The sequence below is a fragment of the Chiloscyllium punctatum genome, chromosome 37 (genome assembly GCF_047496795.1).
Source record: "Chiloscyllium punctatum isolate Juve2018m chromosome 37, sChiPun1.3, whole genome shotgun sequence".
Taxonomy (NCBI): domain Eukaryota; kingdom Metazoa; phylum Chordata; class Chondrichthyes; order Orectolobiformes; family Hemiscylliidae; genus Chiloscyllium; species Chiloscyllium punctatum.
Genome location: NC_092775.1, coordinates 37,036,790 through 37,057,580, shown reverse-complemented (window position 1 = coordinate 37,057,580; position 20,791 = coordinate 37,036,790). Strand labels below are relative to the sequence as shown.

At 39.9% G+C, this 20,791-nt stretch overlaps 1 protein-coding gene across 5 annotated transcripts in view; it reads right to left on the bottom strand.

The window, feature by feature from the left end:
• rtel1 (regulator of telomere elongation helicase 1) overlaps positions 1-20,791 on the bottom strand; it is a 149,462-nt gene that overhangs the window by 67,653 nt on the left and 61,018 nt on the right. For all 5 annotated transcript variants that reach the window (XM_072556585.1, XM_072556587.1, XM_072556584.1 and 2 more), the window contains exons 16-19: positions 19,265-19,346; positions 15,552-15,684; positions 14,974-15,087; positions 13,024-13,064 (exon numbers count right to left, since the gene is read on the bottom strand). In XM_072556585.1, the coding sequence (XP_072412686.1) occupies positions 13,024-13,064; positions 14,974-15,087; positions 15,552-15,684; positions 19,265-19,346 (370 nt within the window). The remainder of the gene's footprint in view (positions 1-13,023; positions 13,065-14,973; positions 15,088-15,551; positions 15,685-19,264; positions 19,347-20,791) is intronic.

The window sequence follows — 20,791 nt, the reverse complement described above, 5'->3', positions numbered from 1 at the left end:
GGAGACGGGAAACAAACATGCAATGGAATAAATCATGAGATTTGAGAAGTCAATTCAAACATTCCAAACGCTGCCAAAACAATTTGAAAGAACCACTTCAAAGTGTGTTGCTGAATTTCATTCTTTGAAATATATAGAAAACACATTTCACTAAGTGCTTTGTTTCTTTAGAGCAATGGAAGCTTTACAGACAAGTTATGCTGCAACTATACAGAACTGTAATTAGGCTCACACTTGGAACATTGCATACAGTTCTGTTCACCACACTACCAGAAGGATGTGGATGCTTTGGAAAGAGTACAGAAAAGGGTTACGAGGATGTTGCCAGGTTTGGGGGGATTTTAGCTGTGAAGAAAGGTTGGGGTTGTTTTCACTGGACTGGCAGGAGGTTAAGGGGCGACCTGATAGAAGTTTATAAGGTTGTGAGTGGAAAGTATGAGGCTTTTTCCCCCCCAAGGTGGAGGGGTGAATTACTAGGGGTCAGGGTTCAAGGTGCAAAGGGGGAAGTTTAAAAGAGATGTGCGGGGCAAGGTTTTCACACAATGGTTGGTGAGTGCCTGGAATGCGTTGCCAGAGGTGGTGGTGGAAGCAGACGCAATAGCAGTGTTCAAAAAGTGCCTGGATGAACACATGAATAGGAAGGGAATAGGGGGATACGGATTCTGTAAGTGAAGACAATTTTAGTATGGAAGGGCAGAATGTGTCGGCGCTGGCTTGGAGGGCCAAAGGGCCTGTTCCTGTGCTGTACTGTTCTTTGCTCTCGAGCTGATATTTGATTATGTTCTCGAGCTGATATTTGATTATGTTCTCGAGCTGATTGGTTTGGGGCATGTTCAAGCTGGGGAAGTAAAAAGGAATGCAGTAACGAACAACATAGTTAGAAAGAACAGGTACTGCTGTGCAGCTGACAGCGATCGTCCTTAAGGCTATATTGCCTGCTAGTGTTCAGCTTAAGGACATCACCTCAGGGCTGGAGAGGAATGGTCCATGAGTACTGATGGCACAGTTTTAAGACTAAATAATGAGGGGACTGGACTGGCAGTGGTGGTGCTGAAGAAGGATACTTTAGACGAGAGAAAATTCAGCAAGTTAGAGAAAAACAAGGCAGTGTAGTAATATGTGCAATGATAAACAGGAAAAGGACAAGGGCTAAAAACACAAAAATGCACTGGCAAATTAAGTCAGAGTTGGGACAAATGACAAAAATACAGAATTAAAGATTCCTGAGTTCAATGTCAGTAGCATTTGGAACAATATTAACTGAAGGTAAGAATAGAAATGGATAGACATGGAATGATTAACATGGTTGTGTGGCTAGGAAAACTAAGAAGATGAAGAAATGTGTATTCAAGGATATTTAATAATTCAAAAGTGGAAGAAGAAAGGATAAAAGGGGAGCTCTGTAAAGTATGAGCAATACCTTTGTCTCAGAAGATCAAGACGTAGAATCAAGTTAGCTTGAGATAAGAAATAGGAATTGAGAAAACGTCACTAGTCGGGTAGTCCTCAAACAGGACAGTGTATAAATCAAGAAATAACAGAGTTGTAAGAAAAGGTAACCAAAATAATCATGGGCTGTTTTAATTTTCAGATAGACTGGACAATTCAAATTGGGAAAAATCATCCTGCAAGTGAGTTCAGAATTCATTTGGGAGAATTTTATTTTTGAAAAGAATAATATGTTGTGAATTAAACCAGGGAACAGGCTATTTTAGATTTGGCAATGTGTATGGAGGTAAGTATATAGTAAAGGATCCTCGAGGGAACAGTACGCAGAAAACTATAATAAACTGTCACAATCACTTTGAAGGTGAGAAATTTAGGTACGAAAGTAGTGCCTTAAAGTTTAAATGAAAGCAATTATGAAAGGTATTTGAAGAGGGAATTGGGTAAAATACACTGGGAAAATGTATTAAAAGCAGAGAAGCTGTGACAATCAATTGAGAAGTTTCATTTGCTGAGCAAAGGTATATTCCATCAAAAAAAACTCTAAAAGGAAGAGTGACCATCTGTGGTGAAGGAGTTTAGGAGTTGTAAAAATTTAAGAGAGAGGTTCAGTGCTGTAAACATTCAAGGTAAGCCACAGATTGCAGAAACTTTAAAAACCTGCAAAGAATGACTAAAATGCAGGGAAAAATTAGATTGTGAGGAAACTTGCAAAAAATATTAAACCAGACAACAAGAGTCTATCATCCCAGATCATAAATTATGACCTCAGACTAGAATGGCAATTCAATGTTGATCCGAGATTGAGATCACCAAATTATGGCACAATCCTATTCGGGATCAGTAACCTTTACTTCTAAAAGTAGTCATAGAGTCAGAGAGATGTATAGTACAGAAACAGACACTTCGGTTCAACTCATCCATGCCGACCAGATATCCCAACCCAATCTAGTCCCACCTGCCAGCACTTGTCCCATATCCCTCCAGACCCTCCTATTCATACACCCATCCAGATGCCTTTTAAATGTTGCAATTGTACCAGCCTCCACCACTTCCCTGGCAGCTTATTCCAGACACGTACCACCCTCTGCATGAAAAGGTTGCCCCTTAGGTTTCGTTCAAGTCTTTCCCCTCTCACCCTAAACCTATGCCCTCTAGTTCTGGACTCCCCCACCCCAGGGAAAAGACTCTGTCTATTTATCCTATCCATGCCCCTCATGATTTTATAAGCCTCTATAAGGTCACTCCTCAGCCTCTGACGCTCCAGGGAAAACAGCCCTAGCCTATTCGACCTCTCTGTATAGCTCAAATCCTCCAACCCTGGCAACATCCTTGTAAATCTTTTCTGAACCCTTTCAAATTTCACAACATCTTTCCGATAGGAAGGAGACCAGATTTGCATGCAATATTCCAACAGTGGCCCAGCCAACATCCTGTAGAGCTCCCAACTCCTGTACTCAATACTCTGACCAATAAAGGAAAGCATACTAAACCTTCACTATCCTGTCTAACTGCGACTCCACTTTCAAGGAGCTATGAACCTACACTCCAAGGTCTCTTCGTTCTGCAACACTCCCTAGGACCTTACCATTAAGAGTACAAATCCTGCTAAGATTTGCTTTCCCAAAATGTAGCACATCACATTTATCTGAATTAAAGTCCATCTGCCACTTCTCAGCCCATTGGCCCATCTGATCAAGATCCCCTTGTAATCCAAGATAACCTTCTTCGCTGTCCACTACACCTCCAATTTTGGTGTCATCTGCAAACTTGCTAACTATACCTCTTATGCTCATATCCAAGTCATTTATATAAATGACAAAAAGTAGAGGACCCAGCACCAATCCTTGTGGTACTCCACTGGTCACAGGCGTCCACTCTGAAAAACAACCCTCCACCACCACTCTGTGTCTTCTACCTTTGAGCCAGTTCTGTATCCAAGTGGCTAGTTCTCCCTGTATTCCATGAGATCTAACCTTGCTAATCAGTCTCTTATGGGGAACCTTGTCGAATGGCTTACTGAAGTCCATATAGATCACATCTACCGCTCTGCCCTCATCAATCCTCTTTGTTACTTCTTCAAAAAGCTCAATCAAGTTTGTGAGACATTATTTCCCAAGCACAAAGCCATGTTGACTATCCCTAATCAGTCCTTGCCTTTCCAAATACATGTACATCCTGTCCCTCAGGATTCCCTCCAACAACTTGCCCACCACCGACGTCAGGCTCACCGGTCTATAGTTCCCTGGCTTGATCTTACCACCTTTCTTAAACAGTGGCACTATGTCAGCCAACCTCCAGTCTTCCAGCACCTCACCTGTGCCTATCGATGATACAAATATCTCAGCAAGAGGCTCAGCAATCACTTCCCTAGCTTCCCACAGAGTTCTAGGGTACACCTAATCAGGTCCTGGGGATTTATCCACCTTTATGCGTTTTATGGACATTTTCCAAGATGTCACCATCTATTTCCCTACATTCCATATCTTCCATGTCCTTTTCCACAGTAAATACTGATGCAAAATACTAGTTTAGTATCTCCCCCATCTCCTGCGGCTTCACACAAAGGCCGCCTTGCTGATCTTTGACAGGCCCTATTCGCTCCCTAGTTACCTTTTTAAGGGACTTACTAAATGAATAAAGCACAAGATTTTATGGTTTTGAATAAGCCACTAAACTTTGCTATACAACCTAGAAGTGAACACTACATGTGTAACATTTTTTTAATTATATAGTAAACATCAGTATCATACAGTGATCAGGCCCTCAGCTTCTTCTTTCCAACAAACCCATCCTGTCCCCGACCACCAATATCCTTCTCCGCCTCATCAAAATTGTCCTCGCCCTCAACTTTTCTTTCAACTCTTCTCATTTCCTCCAAACCCAGGGGATGGCTAGGAGTACCCAGATGGGCCCCAGCTACGCCTGCCTCTTTATTCACTATATCAAACAGTCCTCTTCAATACCTACATAGGCACTGTGCGCCAACTCCTTCGCCGTTATATCAGTGACTGTATTGGTTGCTGCATCCTGTACCCAGGCTGACCTGGAGTAGTCCATCAACTTTCACAACTTCCACCCCACCCTCAAATTCACTTGGTCTATCTCAGACCCCTCCCTCCTTGTTTTCATCTCCGGTGATAGTCTACAGATGGACATTTACTACAAACCCAAAGACTCCCATACCTACCTGGATGACACCTCCTCCCCACCCAGTATCCTGCAAGAACTCAAAGCCGTTTCCCAAATCTTCTACCTCTGTCACATCTGCTCGGATGAGAAGACATTTCACTCCTAAGCATCCCAAATGCTTTTCCTCCCTCTGTCATCCAGACAGCCCTACACCGTATCTCCTCCATTCCCCACTCCACTGCTCTAAACCTTCCCCCCCACCCACTCCAAACACAATAAAGACAGGGTCCCCCTTGTCCTCACATACCACTCCACCAGTTTCTGCATCCAACTTAGAACCCATAAAACACTTCCGCCAACTCCAATTAGACCACACCACCAAGAACATCTTCCCTTCTCCACCCCTCTCAGAGTTCCACAAAAACCGCTCCCTTCGCCAATCACTGGTTCATGCCACTTCCTGCCTGCCCCCGCCCCCACCCCCACCCCCGGCCGCCCATCCCCTTTAGACTCCATCTCAAAAGATTATTCCATCTTTGACTACATTGATAACTTCTCCTGTCTGGTATACTTCCTTTAGTGTTCCAAGAATTGCACCCAGCACTGACTCATAGGTACAAAAATCAGGCTGTGTGCTCAGAGCCAACTCACTTAGTCAAAGTTAAACAAGCAGGTTATAGTCTAACAAGTTTATTTGGAAGCACTAGCTTTCGATGTGCTGCTCCTTCCATCAGGTAGCTACCCCAGTACAATACCAGCTCCTCTACACCATCACTTCATCAAGGGAGATTGATGAGCAACATTACTCGGTTGGAACAAGCAGACGTTGTTTGTATGGGATTATGTTCAAATAATGACCGAAAATCACCGAGTGACGAAAATAGCCTCTTTATTGAGCATCTGCAGTAGCGCAGTTCAGAGCAGCAATGGAATCCGAAACGCACTTTTACAGGAGCCTCTTTATGCATAGTTCTGATATACATTACTGTGTTAAATTATTGTATCTATTGTACAGAGAAGTTTGTGTGACATCTGTCCTGGGGCAGCAGGGGATGGCTTAAGTATTTGTTAAATGCTGGCTGTTACCCTGACAGGTTTAGTGTGTCTGTCTGGTCTGAGCTTACATAATTAAGAGGTGTTAGTCTTTTTAGTCTTTAAAGTTAGTAATGTTAGTAAAAATAACCTATATGATCTAAATAATTTGGAAATTATACATGTACTAAATAAAAGTATAAGGATATTAAACTGATCGCCCACAGCCAGGTTATGAGATTGCATTTACTAATGCCAGTTTTGATATTCATTCATGTGGTTTCATGGAAGCACTGTTTTGACAGCAAGTTTCTTAAAGAGGTAATGGCCCTATTTAGCATATACTTAAAACATGCATCCTAGTTGAGGAAACTGTTTGATGTTTTGCAACCTATTCAGGTCTCGAGAGACAGTTAGAACATAGAAAAGTACAGCACAGGACAGGCCCTCTGGACCAAGATGTTGTGCCGAGGATTAATCCTAATGTAAAATAAAATAAATTTAACCTGTGCACCCCTCAATTCACTGCTATCCATGTGCATCTCCAGCAGTCGCTTAAATGCCCCGAGTGACATTGCTTCCACCACCACCACTGGCTACGTATTCCATGCATTCACAACTCTCTGCGTAAAGAACCTTCCTCTGAATTCCCCTCTATACCTTTCTCCTAATATCTTAAAGCTATGACTCTCCGTGCCAGAAATCCTGCCCTGGGGAAATGTCTCTGCCTATTGACTCTATCCATGCCTCTCATTAGCTTATATATCTCGATCAGGTCACCTCTCTTCCTTCTTCTCTCCAGGGAGAAAAGTCCGAGCTTAGTCAACTTCTCTTCACAAGGCAAGCCCTCCAGTCCAGGCAGCATCCTGGTAAACCTTCTTTGCACTCTCTCCAAAGCCTCTGTATCTTTCCTATAGTAGGGTGACTAGAACTGGACTCAATATTCCAAGTGTGATCTCAACAGGGACTTGTAGAACTGTAGCAAAACCTTACAGCTCTTAAATTCTATCCCCCTGTTAATGAAAGTCAAAACACCATATGCTTTCTGAACAACTCTATCCACTTGGGTCGCAACTTTGAGGGATCTATGTAGTTGAACACCAAGATCTCTTTGTTCCTCCACACTGCTAAGAATCCTGTTGTTAGTCTGATTTTCAGGATTCGAGTTCAACCTCCCAAAATGCATCACTTCGCATTTATCTGGGTTGAACTCCATCTGCCATTTCTCAGCCCAACTCTGCAGCCTGTCTATGTCATAGCTGCTGTCTGCAATAGCCCTTGATACAATCAACGCCACCTCCAACTTCTGTGTCATCTGCAAATTTACTAACCTACCCCTCAACCTCCTCATCCAAATCATTTATAAAAACGACAAAGAGCAGAGGCCCAAGAACAGAGCCCTGCAGGACACCACTCACCACTGACCTCCAGGCAGAAGACTTTCCATCTACAACCACTCTGCCTTCTGTCAGCCAACCAATTCTGAATCCAGACGGCCAAATCTCCCTGTATCCCATACCTCCTGACTTTATGAATGAGCCTACCATGGGGAACCTTATCAAATACCTCGCTGAAGTCCATGTGCACCACATCCACTGCTCAACCTTCATCACCCTGTTTTGTTACCCTCTCAAAAAGAACTTAATAAGATTTGTGAGGCATGATGTACCCCTCACAAAGCCATGCTGATTGACTTTAATCACACTATGCTTTTCCAAATATTCATAAATCCTATCCCTCAGAATTCTTCCCAAAATATTGCTGACCACAGATGTAAGACTGACTGGTCTTTAATTGCCAGGAATTTCCCTACTACTCTTCTTGAAAAGAGGAACAACATTTGCCTCCTTCCAATCTTCCGGTACAACTCTCTTGGAGAGTGAGGAAGCAAAGATCTCCGCTAGCGGTTTAGCAACCTCCTTTATCCTAGGCTACTCCGGGAAGCGATAAATCTGGTCTGGCCCTGGGGACTTATCAATCTTAATGTTTCCAAAATTTCCAGCATATCAACTTCAGCAATATTGAGCTGTTCAAGCCTGTATCCCAGCTCCTCAAAGTTCTCAGTCACAACAATGTCTCTTTCTTTAGTGAAAACCGAAGCAGAAAACTCATTTAGGGCTTCCCCTATCTGCTCAGACTCCACGCACAAGTTCCCTATGATATCCCTGACCAGCCCTGACTTCTCCCTGATCATTCTCTTATTCCTTACATATGAGTAAAATGCCTTTGGGTTCTCCCTAATCCTTCCGGCCAAGCCTTTTTCATGCCCCCTCCTGCCTCTCCACAGTCCATTTCTGAGCTCCTTTCTAGCAAGCCTGTAATCCTCTAAAGCTGTGCTAGATCCTTGCTACCTCCACCTTACGTAAGCTGCCTTCTTCCTTTTGACAAGAAGCTCCTGCTCTCATCATCCAAGGTTCCTTAATTTTACCCCTTCTTACCTGTCTCAGAGGAACAAATTTGTGGATCACTCGCAACAACTGCTCCTTAAATAGTGTCCACATGTCTGCTGTTCCCACAGTCTTTCCATAGTTTCGGGTGAGTTATGGAGATATGATGGCATTGTTCTGAGTAGGTTATAGTATTAACATTTATTCAGGGAAAGCCTTTGGTACAGAAGCAGATCTAAACACTGCTTGCAGCATGGAACTGATTAGAATTGAAAGGTTTAAAGAAACAGCAATGGGTTGGAAGAGATATTTTAACTTAATTTATCTTGTAATAGTAAACTGTACTACAAAAATGGAAGCCAGGCGAAAACAGCAAAAGGAGAGTGCTGCCACGTTAATGTCACCCACCCTTTCCTGTGCCCACCACCTGCCTCAAGTGTAACAGAGCCTGTGGTAACCACATTGGTCTGCACAGCCACCTATGAAGAATGGAAGAGAGTCACTGTCATCTGCAAGGGACCGCTGATGATGATGATGATAATGAGAAGACCTTAAAAGCATCCCAAGAAGAGTGAAAAAATCCAAGGGACAATTGGAGAGAATAAAATAGAAAAGAACTAAAGCAACTAAAGACAGGACTTTCATTTTATTTTGCTCAAAGCTGCATGAATCAATGCAAGATTCCATAAATCCGTTGTTTTAGATTAGAATCAGTCTGAACATTGAGGCACAGACCAATAGTCTCACACAGGGCACCTCACATCTTCAATGCATAATCTGGGCCGACATAACAACATTTGTTAAAGTTCACTTGAGAATGTAACTTTAAAAAAGTTCTGCAATTTACATAGAGCCATAGAGATGTACAGCATGGAAACAGATCCTTCGGTCCAACTTGTCCATGCTGACCAGATATCCCAACCCAATCTAGTGCCACCTGCCAGCACCCGGCCCACAGCTCTCCAAACCCTTCCTATTCATATACCCATCCAGATGCCTTTCAAATCTTGCAAATCCACCACTTCCTCTGGCAACTCATTCCATACATGTACTATTCTGTGCGTGAAAAAGTTGTCCCTTTGGCCTCTTTTATATCTTTCCCCCCTCACCCTAAACTTATGCCCTCTAGTTCTGGACTCCCCCACCTCAGGGAATAGACTTTGTCTATTTATCCTATCTATGCCCCTCATGATTTTATAAACCCCTATAAGGTCACCTCTCAGCATCCGATGGTCCAGGGAAAACAGCCCCAGCCTATTCAACCTCTCCCTATAGTTTAAATCCTCCAACCCTAGCAACATCCCTGTAAATCTTTTCTGAACCCTTTCAAGTGTCACAACATCTTTCCGAAAGGAAGGAGACCAGAATTGCATGCAATATTCCAAAAGTAACATAACCATATTAAAGAATGGAAACCAATATGTTCATTCTAAAAGATGAGAGACTTAAACAATCCAGGTCTTTTTCTATATATAATTTTAGTTACCTCACACTGTAAACATTTGCTATAAATTCTGTGTCTTACGATCTTATACTCCATAACCACCTGATGAAGGAGCAGCCCTCTAAACGCTCGTGCTTCCAAATAAGCCTGTAAGTCTATAACCTGGTGTTCTACGGTTTTTAACTTTGTACACCTCAGTCCAACACCAGCATCTCCAAATCAAAGACAGGAAGAATGCTGTCTCTTTTTCTTTCTCTATTTCCCTCAGTTCAGTGTATGGTCATTAACTCTAACTCTACCTCTTGTCACTTCAGTGTTGTCTATCTGTCTGTCTCTCCATATTCCCAGCTGACTGTGTTGTCACTCAATTTCTCTGTGTCTCTCTCTCTCTCTCTATATATATATATATATTCCCAGTACAATGTGTTGTCTCACTCTGTGTCTAATCCCAGTTAAATATGTTGTAACTCTATTCCAGTTCAGAGGGTGGTCATTCTGACTTTCCCTGTTTCCCGTTCAGTGTGTAGTCACTCTATTTGTTTGTATTCCCAGTTCAGTGTGTTGTCACTCTGTCTCTCTCTATGCTCAGTTAACTATGTTGTCTCTCTCCCTGGCCTCAAAGCCTTCTATTTTGGATCTTAAAGATGGGGCTGCTGAGATTGTGAATGCATCCATTGCAATCTTCCAAAATTCCTTAAATTCTTGAAAAACTGCCAATGGTTCAAGTAAACAATGCAAGGCAAAGCAACAAACTATAGTCTATTTAGCCTAACATTAGTCAATAGAAATTCACTGAAATCCATCAAGGAAGTAATAATAGGACATTTAGAAAATCATAAAACCGTGTTAACTCAGCCAGATTGTATGAAAGGGAAATTGAATTATACAATGCAGAACCGGCCCTAGGGCCATTGTGTGTGTACTGCCAAAATTACAATAATTACACAGGAACCTTGATTATCCGAATTTCGGATTATCCGAATTTCGGATTATCCAGCAAGATCGCAAGGTCCCAATGCTTGGCTAAACTGTGTTATCTGGCATTCGATTATCCTAATGTTCAATTATCTGACAAAATACTCCCCGCCTGTGTCATTCAGATAGTCAAGGTTCCTCTATATATTCGCCCTACTTTCCAGTGCTTAGCCCCTGGCCTTAAACGTTATGAAATGTCATAGCATTTGGCAAATGTATTGACAGTCGTTGAGGATATAACAAGCAGGGTGAATAAGGGAGTGACAGGAAATGTCGTGTATTTGGACATTTAACAGAATATCATATAAAAGATGACTATTCTTGATATTGAAGGAAATATATTAGCTTTGTTAGAGGGTTGACAAATGAAGAAACAACCAGATAGAGAGTCATTTTCAGTTTGACAAATCCTAACTATTTAGGAGTAGGAGGGGCACATAGGAATTAGTGCTGGGACCTCAACCATAAACTATCAATTAAAATGACTCAATAAAACAATTAGAATGTATTCCAGCCAAAATCACTGACAATACCCAAGTGGGTAAGAAAGCAAATTATAAGGGGGATGTAGAAAATTTCCAAAATGAATATAGATTGGTTCAATGTGTGGGCAAAAGAATTGCTAGATGGAGCATAACGTGGTAAAATGTGAGGCCCTTTTCTCTAACAGGAAAGTGGAGAGATGGCAAACCGCTGTAAGTCCAAAGAGATTGGGATTTCCTCTCATAAAATCACAAAGTTAGCTTGTAGATACAGCAAGTCATGGAATGTGATCTTCATTGCAAGCATCCAAGTAGGGAAGTCTTGTTGCAGGTTTACAAGCCATTGGTGAGACCACATATCGGGGTACCACATCATAATTTTGGCCTCCTTATTTAAAAAGGGTATATACTTGCATAGGAGCCAGTTCCAAGAAGCTTTACTAGGTTGACTCTGAGATCAAGGGGTTGTTTTATGGGGAAAAGATCACAAAATTGAGCTTATAATCACTTGAGGTTAAAATATTTAGAGAAGATCTTATTGAAACATACAAGTTTCTGAGTGGATTTGGTAGGCTCGAAGTTACGGAGGCCTTTCCACATGTTGGCAAATCTAGAATCAAAATTCCAGTTAAGACAGAGACAAGGAGGAATTTCATTTCTTAGAAGATTGTTCACCTTTGGAATTCTCTACCCTAGATAGCTGTGGAGGCAGAGAGGAGTTCTGAGGAAGGGTCACTTGACCCAAAATGTTAACTCTGACTTCTGTTTTTATTTGTGATTTACAGCACATACAATTCTTTCAGTTTTTAAGTTCTTTTTTTAAGTCATTTGACTTTCATTTTTAATGACGAGGAAGTCCGAAGTTAAGTGAGGTGGGGGAGGGTGGGGAAAAGAGGTGAGTAGCCAAGAAAGTGGAATTTAAGCGACAATCAGATTAGCCACAAATCTAACACAGTGTTGAAGGAGGATTGAGAATCCAAAAGGGCCTATTCTTGCCCCTATTTCCGAGGTTCTTGAAGGGCAAGCAGAACCAGGGTAGGTGCAGTTAGTAGGAAAGATACAAAAACCAGAAAAAGACACACCAATAATTAGTCTCATGAATAACTAGAAGCAAATCCTAAAATAGGACCAAATATGGAATCTGATGAATAAGTATCAATTCTTAAAAATATTATAAGGCCTTAATTAGCAATGCAAACTGAATATAAATTATTCAGCAAGAAGATAACCGACTTTTCATGCCAGCTCCTCTTAAACCAGAATTGGATGACAGACACATAATAGGAATTCAGATGTTTAATCTTTCACAATTTTAAATACAAAGGAGCCTAACAAATTTCAACGTAGAATTACCTTATTTTCAATATATGTTCATGTCTTTCTTTATACTAAAATAGTATTTCTAAACAATTAACTTACAACATAACTGATAATTTTTGTTTCACTGTGGTTACTATATATGCTACTCAAAATAGTAAATGCTGATTTTGCTGAGTCACAGTTAGTAAATCGGGATTTCAATCTTCGCCTTTTACAAAACAACATCTGATGTTGAAACTTTAGATTAAGTTTCAGATTGCAAATCTGAAGACCATTGTGGGTGAAAAACAGAATGTTACTTTTAGACTAATTTACAAATAAACAGACAACTCCAGCAGGATGTCATTCACATGCAAACACTAAACTTAACAGGCAGAAGACACTGACTATTGTATTTGATATTCAGAAGGCAAAGGGTTTACAAAAACACAGGATAGTCTGTTATTAGACTAGTGATCCAGAGATTTGGATCAGTAATCCAGATAGGGATTCCCACAACAGGTGGTAATCTAATACAGTTAATTCAATAGACAGGTAACAAAATGTTAGTAGCACTAATGACAATCATGAAATTACCGGACCTAATGATTCGGTAACTACAGGGAAATAAACTTGCTGAGCATGTGCGGTCTGACCTATGCACCAAGCAAAGTGGCGTGCTTGACTTTTAACTGCCCTTTGAAATGATCGAGCAAGTTCAAAAACACCTGAAAGAAAAACGATAAACCCGCACAAGATCGAAGTCACTGCAGTTGTTTTTTTTTAGTGTATTAATGTCAATTTGAAATAAAAACTCATGACTTACCCAGTGTTTTTCCAAGAGATGACATGTACTCAGGTGAGAACCTAAACAGTGAGAATAGTTCCATCACAATTCAGATGCAGATTTTTCAGCACAAATTATTAAATAATCCAACTGAACCATAAGAGAAAGATCAGACTGTGTATTACAATTATACAAAGATAAACTTTAAAAAATGGAATCTCACATACAACACAGTAGCAAAAGAGCAATTGGATGTAAAGACTACTATGGATTTTAGTGATACTTATTAAATTATTTCACAAACTTCATTGGTCTACACAGGATGCGGTCTCCAACGTTATGGTTTTATGGAAAGTCCAACACATTTGAAATACTTTCCTTTGGTGTGCCTTTGGGAAATAGGCGAGGAATGTACAGATGATTCTAAATTAGGCAAACCTCAATGCTTGTGGAGAATGGAGGAATGGAGGAAACAGTCAATATTCCAAGTTGATGGTATTACATCAGTTGAAATGCCAACCCCAGTCTGTCTCTCTCTCTCTCTCTCTCTGTGCAGTTAAAAATCACACAACACCAGGTTATATTCTAACAGGTTTAATTGGAAGCACACTAGCTTTCGGAGTGCCGCTCCTTCATTAGGTGATAGTCACCCGTTGTGACTATCCACTATGGGCGGCACGGTGGCACAGTGGTTAGCACTGCTGCCTCACAGCGCCAGAGACCTGGGTTCAATTCTCGCCTCAGGCGACATTCTCCCAGTGTCTGCGTGGGTTTCCTCCGGGTCCTCCGGTTTCCTCACACAGTCCAAAAATGTGCAGGTTAGGTGAATTGGCTATGCTAACTTGCCCGTAGTGTTTGGTAAGGGGTAGATGTAGGGGTATGGGTGGGTTGTGCTTCGGCAGGGCGGTGTGGACTTGTTGGGCTAAGTAATCTAATCTAATCTAATCTGGCATAGTGTGATTTTTAACTTTGTGCACCCCAGTCCAATACCGGCATCTCCAAATCAGGTTTATTTGAAAGTACAAGCTTTCGGAACATTCTACTTTGTTAGGGTAGTTAGTGGGCCAGGGTCATAGAACACTGAATTTATAGTGAAAGATCAATGTGTCATACAACTGATGTGATGTATTGAACAAACCTAGATTGCTGTTAAATCTTTAATCACTTTGAATGGATGCAAGTTTTGATTGATTAATATTGATTAATAAGTAAATTCCAGAATTTCTTTCACGTCACAGTCCAGAGATAACTTCAGGTATTATCGGTTGCTTTATCAGCGAGATTTCAGCTTCTATTTATACTGATAAAACTGTAAGTTATCTCAGGGCTATAACTTGAAAGATATTCTGGGATTTACATATTAATCAATCAAAATTTGCATTCCCATTCTAAATGATTAAAGACTTAACAGCAATCTAGGTTTGTTCAATACATCACGTCAGTCGTTTGACACTTTGATCTTTTACTAAAAAATCTGTGTCCCATGATCCTGGCCCACTAGCTACCTGACGAAGGAGCAATGCTCCGAAAGCTTGTCCTTCCAAATAAACCTGCTGGACTATAACCTGGTGTTGTGTGATTTTTAAACTTTGTCCACCCCAGTCCAACACTGGTGCAGCCACATCGTTCTTCAAATGTTACCACACCTATTATAAATTTACTGAATATTGCCTTTATTTCAGACTTCCTGCCTCCACAATATTTTGTTCTTATGGATGTCAATGCTTCTTAGAGTATGAGCAAATATCTGACCCACTTCAGTGTGCATTTGATTCAAGCAACTTTTCCTCTTGTGTACTTATCACTTTTATAATCCCATAACAGTCACTTCTGTGAATCAGAATAAGGAACTAATGCATGATAGAAGAATATACAAGCAAGTAAAACAGATGTAGTGCAAAGTTCAGTCTTCTGCTTAATAGCTGCATCGTGCCAAGAAACTTATACTCATTGTGTATTATTTGTCATGTGAATGCAATGGCATCTTACCTTTGGTTATATGCAGAGCTCAACTGTATTCCATCAGGGCCTTTTGGAACAATCCCAATCCATAGTTGGTGTTTGTCAATCACATGGGGATTTTCCAGACTGACAGGGAAAGGACTGAAGGATGTATTGGCATCCATTAATATGATTTTATTAGCCAGTTCAATATGAATGCATTATTAATCAAAGCAAGCAATTCAGTAAACTCAATAGAAACTAATCAGGCTTTTTTTTGGAAGAAACCAAAGTCACACTGAAAAACTATTATCATTTAACTAATGCATACATCATTTGTACAAAATAAAGTAAGTTTTTATTCTTTGCAATTGGAATGACTCTGTATTAGTAGCACAGACTCAAGTGTACAAATTAAATAATTGTTGCAGGTAATAACATGACTGCCTGTGATTATGCATTGTTTAAATCTGAAGCTTGAAGCAATGGAACACACAAATGTTCAACCTACTCAACTTGTAAAATGTACGTTTGTATTTATACATCCCAAGTGTATTCAATTTTCACTTGTACTGGTGAATAATGTTCAAGACATGTTTTTGATCATATTATTTGAACCTACTCACATTTGCATTTCTGTGGTGAAAGAGGACAATGGAGCAAGGGTACCACTTGTGAGGATGATGGATTGAACCCCTTGGCGTACCAGTTCAGCCATACTGTAGCCAGGGCAGAAGCACCAGTAACTTAATATTTTTCCTGTGAACATAATGAATATTTTAGGTGTTGCAAGATTCAAGTATCTAGAAAAATCTCACTGCTGGTGGGTATTCTAACAGCTATGTTTTTCAAGTAGATAAATGTCCCAGTTTCGAAGTTGTCTCGGGATCATCTGAAATTATATTCCTCTGTTTTATTTGATAAATAAATAAGATGACTGGATAATTTATGACAAAAGTTGTGAATGAGTTATGATCAGTGTAATGAACTGCACACTGAAATATTGAGAGACACCTTCTATCTAAATTCCAAACCTGCTGTAAACTAAGTAACTATATTTACACAAGGAGTATTAGTTTAATTTGGTTTTAACTCAAACCAAACATATGCAGATTATGGTAGTCTTCTATTGAGTTCTGCTACTATAAATATTAAAACTCAGTTTAGGATTCTGCTATAGTCCTAGTGCAAGCCTGAAAGATCGTACAGCAGTTTAGTATGACGTACATTTTTAATAGTAACAAACTATATGGAAACATTTACTCTGTAACATCTACCAAATTATTTCTGGTCATTGTACATTTCTAAAACAGACAAGTAAAATACAGTCAGTTCTTCTAGGACACATGTTTTTTCAACATGAATTGGCTATAACACAATTGAATTAGACCATTATTTGTAGAATGCAAACTTTCTTTACCTGTGTTGGCTAAAACACAATTCCAGTCCCACTGGTTTAACAGATGGTGTTATTACGCAATTTTTTTATAATGTGGGATCGCACAGGAACAGAACTATTCTGTTATATCAGAACAGTGTATTCCAAAGAGTGGGGAAGTGATTGTTACACTTACACAATGCCCATAATTTCTGACTGCTTTGGCTCATTTGCCAATTTCACTTCCAAATTTTTAGAATGGGGATAGCTGTACACAATATCAAAATGTTTGCAAGTTTCAAACAATTTTAATGGAAAAGCAATAAGAAAACAGTCCATTCAAAATGTTTTCTAAAGGAATGTATCATCTTAATATTTTCAATCATATCAGCCACTCCGTTGAAAAAACTACGTAGTGTAACTTACAATACTGTCATCTACCTGTCAATGGTGGGAAAGGGCCAAGTAGGTCCTGTCCACAAAAAGCAAGACAAATTCAATCCCCAACTATTGCCCCATTTGTCTACCCCCAATCACTGTCAAATTAATGGAGGTTTCAATAATGGTACCATCAGGGAGCACTTAGACAGCAATAACCTGTTCATCATTGCCCAATTTGAGTTCTGTCAGAGCCATTTGGCTTCTGACTTCATTACAGTCTTGTTAAAAATATGGATAAGAGGTGAATCCCAGAGTTGAGGTGAAAATAACTGTAATTGGCATCAAGATAATATCACATTCGGTCAGATTCTAATGAGTCTTTTGTTGTATCAAAGTCAATGAGAGATAGGGGAGAAACTTTCCAATGCCTGGCTTCATACACTGCACAAGATAAGATTCTCATGATTGTTGAAAACCCATCACCTCAATCCCGGGAGACTCCTGCAACACTCTCCTTGGCTCAACCACCTTCAGCTGCTTTATCAATGAGCTTCCCTTCATCATAAGGTCAGAAGTGGAAATGTCCACTATTGATTACACTGTGTTCAACATCATTACTGACATTGCAGATGCCGAAGCACACTATATTTAACAAGATCAGGCTTGAGCTGGCAAATAGGAAGTATATTTAGACGACACAAATACCAAGCAATGACCATTTCTAACAAGAGAGAATCTAACTTTCGCCCCTTGAAGTTCACGAGCAAAGGCATGTCATAAGAATTTTAAAATATAACAAAAAAAACCCAGCATAACCAATAATTTTCAATCCCATTTGTACATGGTTAGTACACCGCTCCATGCTACTTAACTCACTCTTTGCAAGATTATATTTACTTCCAGATATACTAGTATGGGGCTGTATACATACACTCAACTCTAATACACATGATTTCACAACATCAATGAATTTAAGATCAGGGCGTTTGGGTTAAACTAAATATCATGCAAAATTCAGAGGACCCGATAAAAAATTGACTATCTATAATTGTGCAAAGACTATTTTTGGGTAACTTCCACGAAATCATTCTGCAGATGTTTGGTTTAAAAATTCATTGTCATTCACTTTGAAATGTTAAGCCTTTTGTACAGGAATGAAACGTCCAACAGATGCAGATCTTTCGCAGATCCAGCATTGAAAGCGGATGGTGATTATAATGGGGAAGCATGTCCAGACCAAATCTTACCAGGGCTGGCTAATTTCCACTTGCCTTTAGGTGACGCTCAAATTCTGACTGTTTGAATTTCTCAGGGATTGTGAAGAGAATGAATTGAAAAGAAATTCAGTTGAACTACTTGAAAGCTTCAGATGGTTTGGCAGGGAATTTAAATGTTTCTTGGCTCTCCTTTATTTATTTTAGAAAAGACTGGAATCTTTTCTTCAGAATAAAGAAGGCTAAAGACTAATCTAATGAAGAACTCAAAAATGTTGATGTTTTAATAGAATGGGAATTGAGGCAATGGTTTCATTAGTGGAGAGGGCAAAACTTTGTGGACATAAATGCAAGATAGTCACCAACAAATCTATTAGAATTCCAGAGACTGAAGAACATGGAACTTAATACCACATGAGGGCCTGACAGAGTGGGCACTGAAAAGTTATCGCCCCAAGTGGGTAATCTCAAATATGAGCGCACAGCCTCAGAATAAAGGGTTGAATCATTTAAAATCAATTGGAAGAAAAACATGTTCATACAGAAACTCCTGAATTGTTGAAACTTTCTACCCCAGAGAGGTTGTGAATGGTCCATCATTGAGTATATTTAAGGCTAAAAGCAAAGGATTTTTGATCTCTTGCCAAACAAATGGAATAGCAGTGCAATAGAGTTGAGGTAAAAGGTAAGCAATTACATTGCACGATACAGCAGACTCAAAAATGCTAAATAGTTTTCTCCTACTCATAGTTATTTTGTTCAAGTAGAGTATTTGAAACGTACAGCCGAGATACATTTAAGGAAAGTTACATCAACAGATAATGGAGAAAGATAACAGAGAAAATAAAGTGAAATGATCTAGATGGATGCTCATATGGAGCATTAACACCAAAATACAGAAGTTGGGCTAAATGGCCTAATTCTATGCTTTCCTGATACCTTGGTCAAATTTTATTCTTTAATTTGTGTGTCATATATTAGAGGCAATGCAGTATCACTGCTGGGAGTGTGTTGCGATCACAATGCAATGCGTTTACACAGGTAATAATATGAAAAATATTTTAAAATACACAAAAAATATATGACTTTAAAATGACACTGTGTTAACACTAACAGTTTTGCACTGTTGGTTATGTTAGCTGCAATGGTTTGTAGGAATATACTTCTGTTAAGTGCTGACATATTGGACTTTAAAATTAAGAAAACTCAAACTCATATTGAGCACCTTCTCAATGAGAAGGACCAACTTTGGAACATAGATATTTGTAGTGGTGAAGCTAATATGGTAGTTACTTTCTGCATAGGAACATCAAATAGCAAATAAATAAATTAACTTCTATTGCTATTAGTCTGACAAGATTCATACCTTGTTTCTTTGTAACAGATGAAGTCCATAAGTCAGTTCTGTGTTGCTTCTTCTTCCCACTGTTATCTGGGTGCACATGAACCTAGAGAAATATAGAGTGCATACTCTCATCACAGCAGAAACAAAAGATGTAATAGTTATGACACACTAAAAAATTCCATATTCAGTAGGAAAATGCTAACAGAATCAATTTCAGTCCTTGAGGTATCGAAATTGGGGCAAATAGAAATCCTCACGTGGAAAGAGAAAGGTAGATCTCAGTGAAATTTATAAGGATAACTTACCATAGGGTAAAAAAAGAAGTCCCCCTTGAGGGGGACAAATAAGTTAAAAAGCTCTGGTGTTTTCGTTGTAATACAGTAGACGACATAAAAATCAGTGATGGTGGGCTAGGAGAAAACCAGATGGAGGAAAACCAGACAAGTCTGGGAGCTTTGTTGGATACAGTAACAAAAAGCACAAGAGAAGTTAGACAACTGCCTCACAGTGTACAGGTTGTTTAAGGAGGAAGTACCAGATCTGCTTCAAAAATGTACATGCAAGGGTAAAGTTTATTCACATAGGCCAGGAGTAGCAGGTAAAGAGGTTACAATACTAAGGGACACTCAGTCCTCTCAGTCTGTAATGCTGAAGGATGAGGAGATATGTACTCCTGAGGGACTATTGCCAGAAAAAGGTACTGGTAATAGGAATTCCTGGTGATACTAGAGAGGCTAGAGAGTCCAGAGAAGAGTGGAGAATTTGTGGTAGGAGTACTGGACAAACTCTCGGCTCCACAAATACAAACTGTCCTTGCCAATGATATCACTGATTCACTGGTAGGCGTGCTACCTAGTCTAGGTGAAATGCCAATGGGAACACAAGCAACTGAAGGAAGGAAGGATGTTCATCCAGAAATTTTGCCTGATTGTGTGATCACAAGATCACAGAGGCACAAGTTAAAGCAGGAGAGATCGAAAGGCAGAGATAAGGAAGCTGACATAGCTTTATCCAAGACTTTTTGTGTTCAGACAAGTGGGACAGGGCAGGAGCAATTAGGTAAACATACAAGTATTGTTAGCTCTGCTGAGCTAATCTAGTTACAGCAGAAAGATGAGAAGTTAAAACAGTTATATCAAAAGCCATATACAGAGGAGGAGAGTGGATGCTTCCCTATGTGTTATTACTTGACAAATGATGTCCCATTGAGGAAATGCAGATCATCACACATTCAAGCAAATGAGAGATGGGCAGAGATTCATCAAGTCATTTTGCCAGTAGGGTATAGAAAGGAGGTGCTGCCATTGGCACATGAGCTACCACTTGGAGGACACTTAAGGGTGAGGAAAACACAGGCTAAAATACAAAGACATTTTTACTGGCCTGAGCTACACAAGGATATAACCAAATGTGCCAGATGTGTCACAAGTCAGCTAATCAGAAAACCACAGGCAGTAATAAATCCTGCACTCTTAATACCTATTCCAGCATTTGGGGAATCTTTCACAAGAGTCTTGATTGATTGCATAGGTCCCCTACCTCAAACAA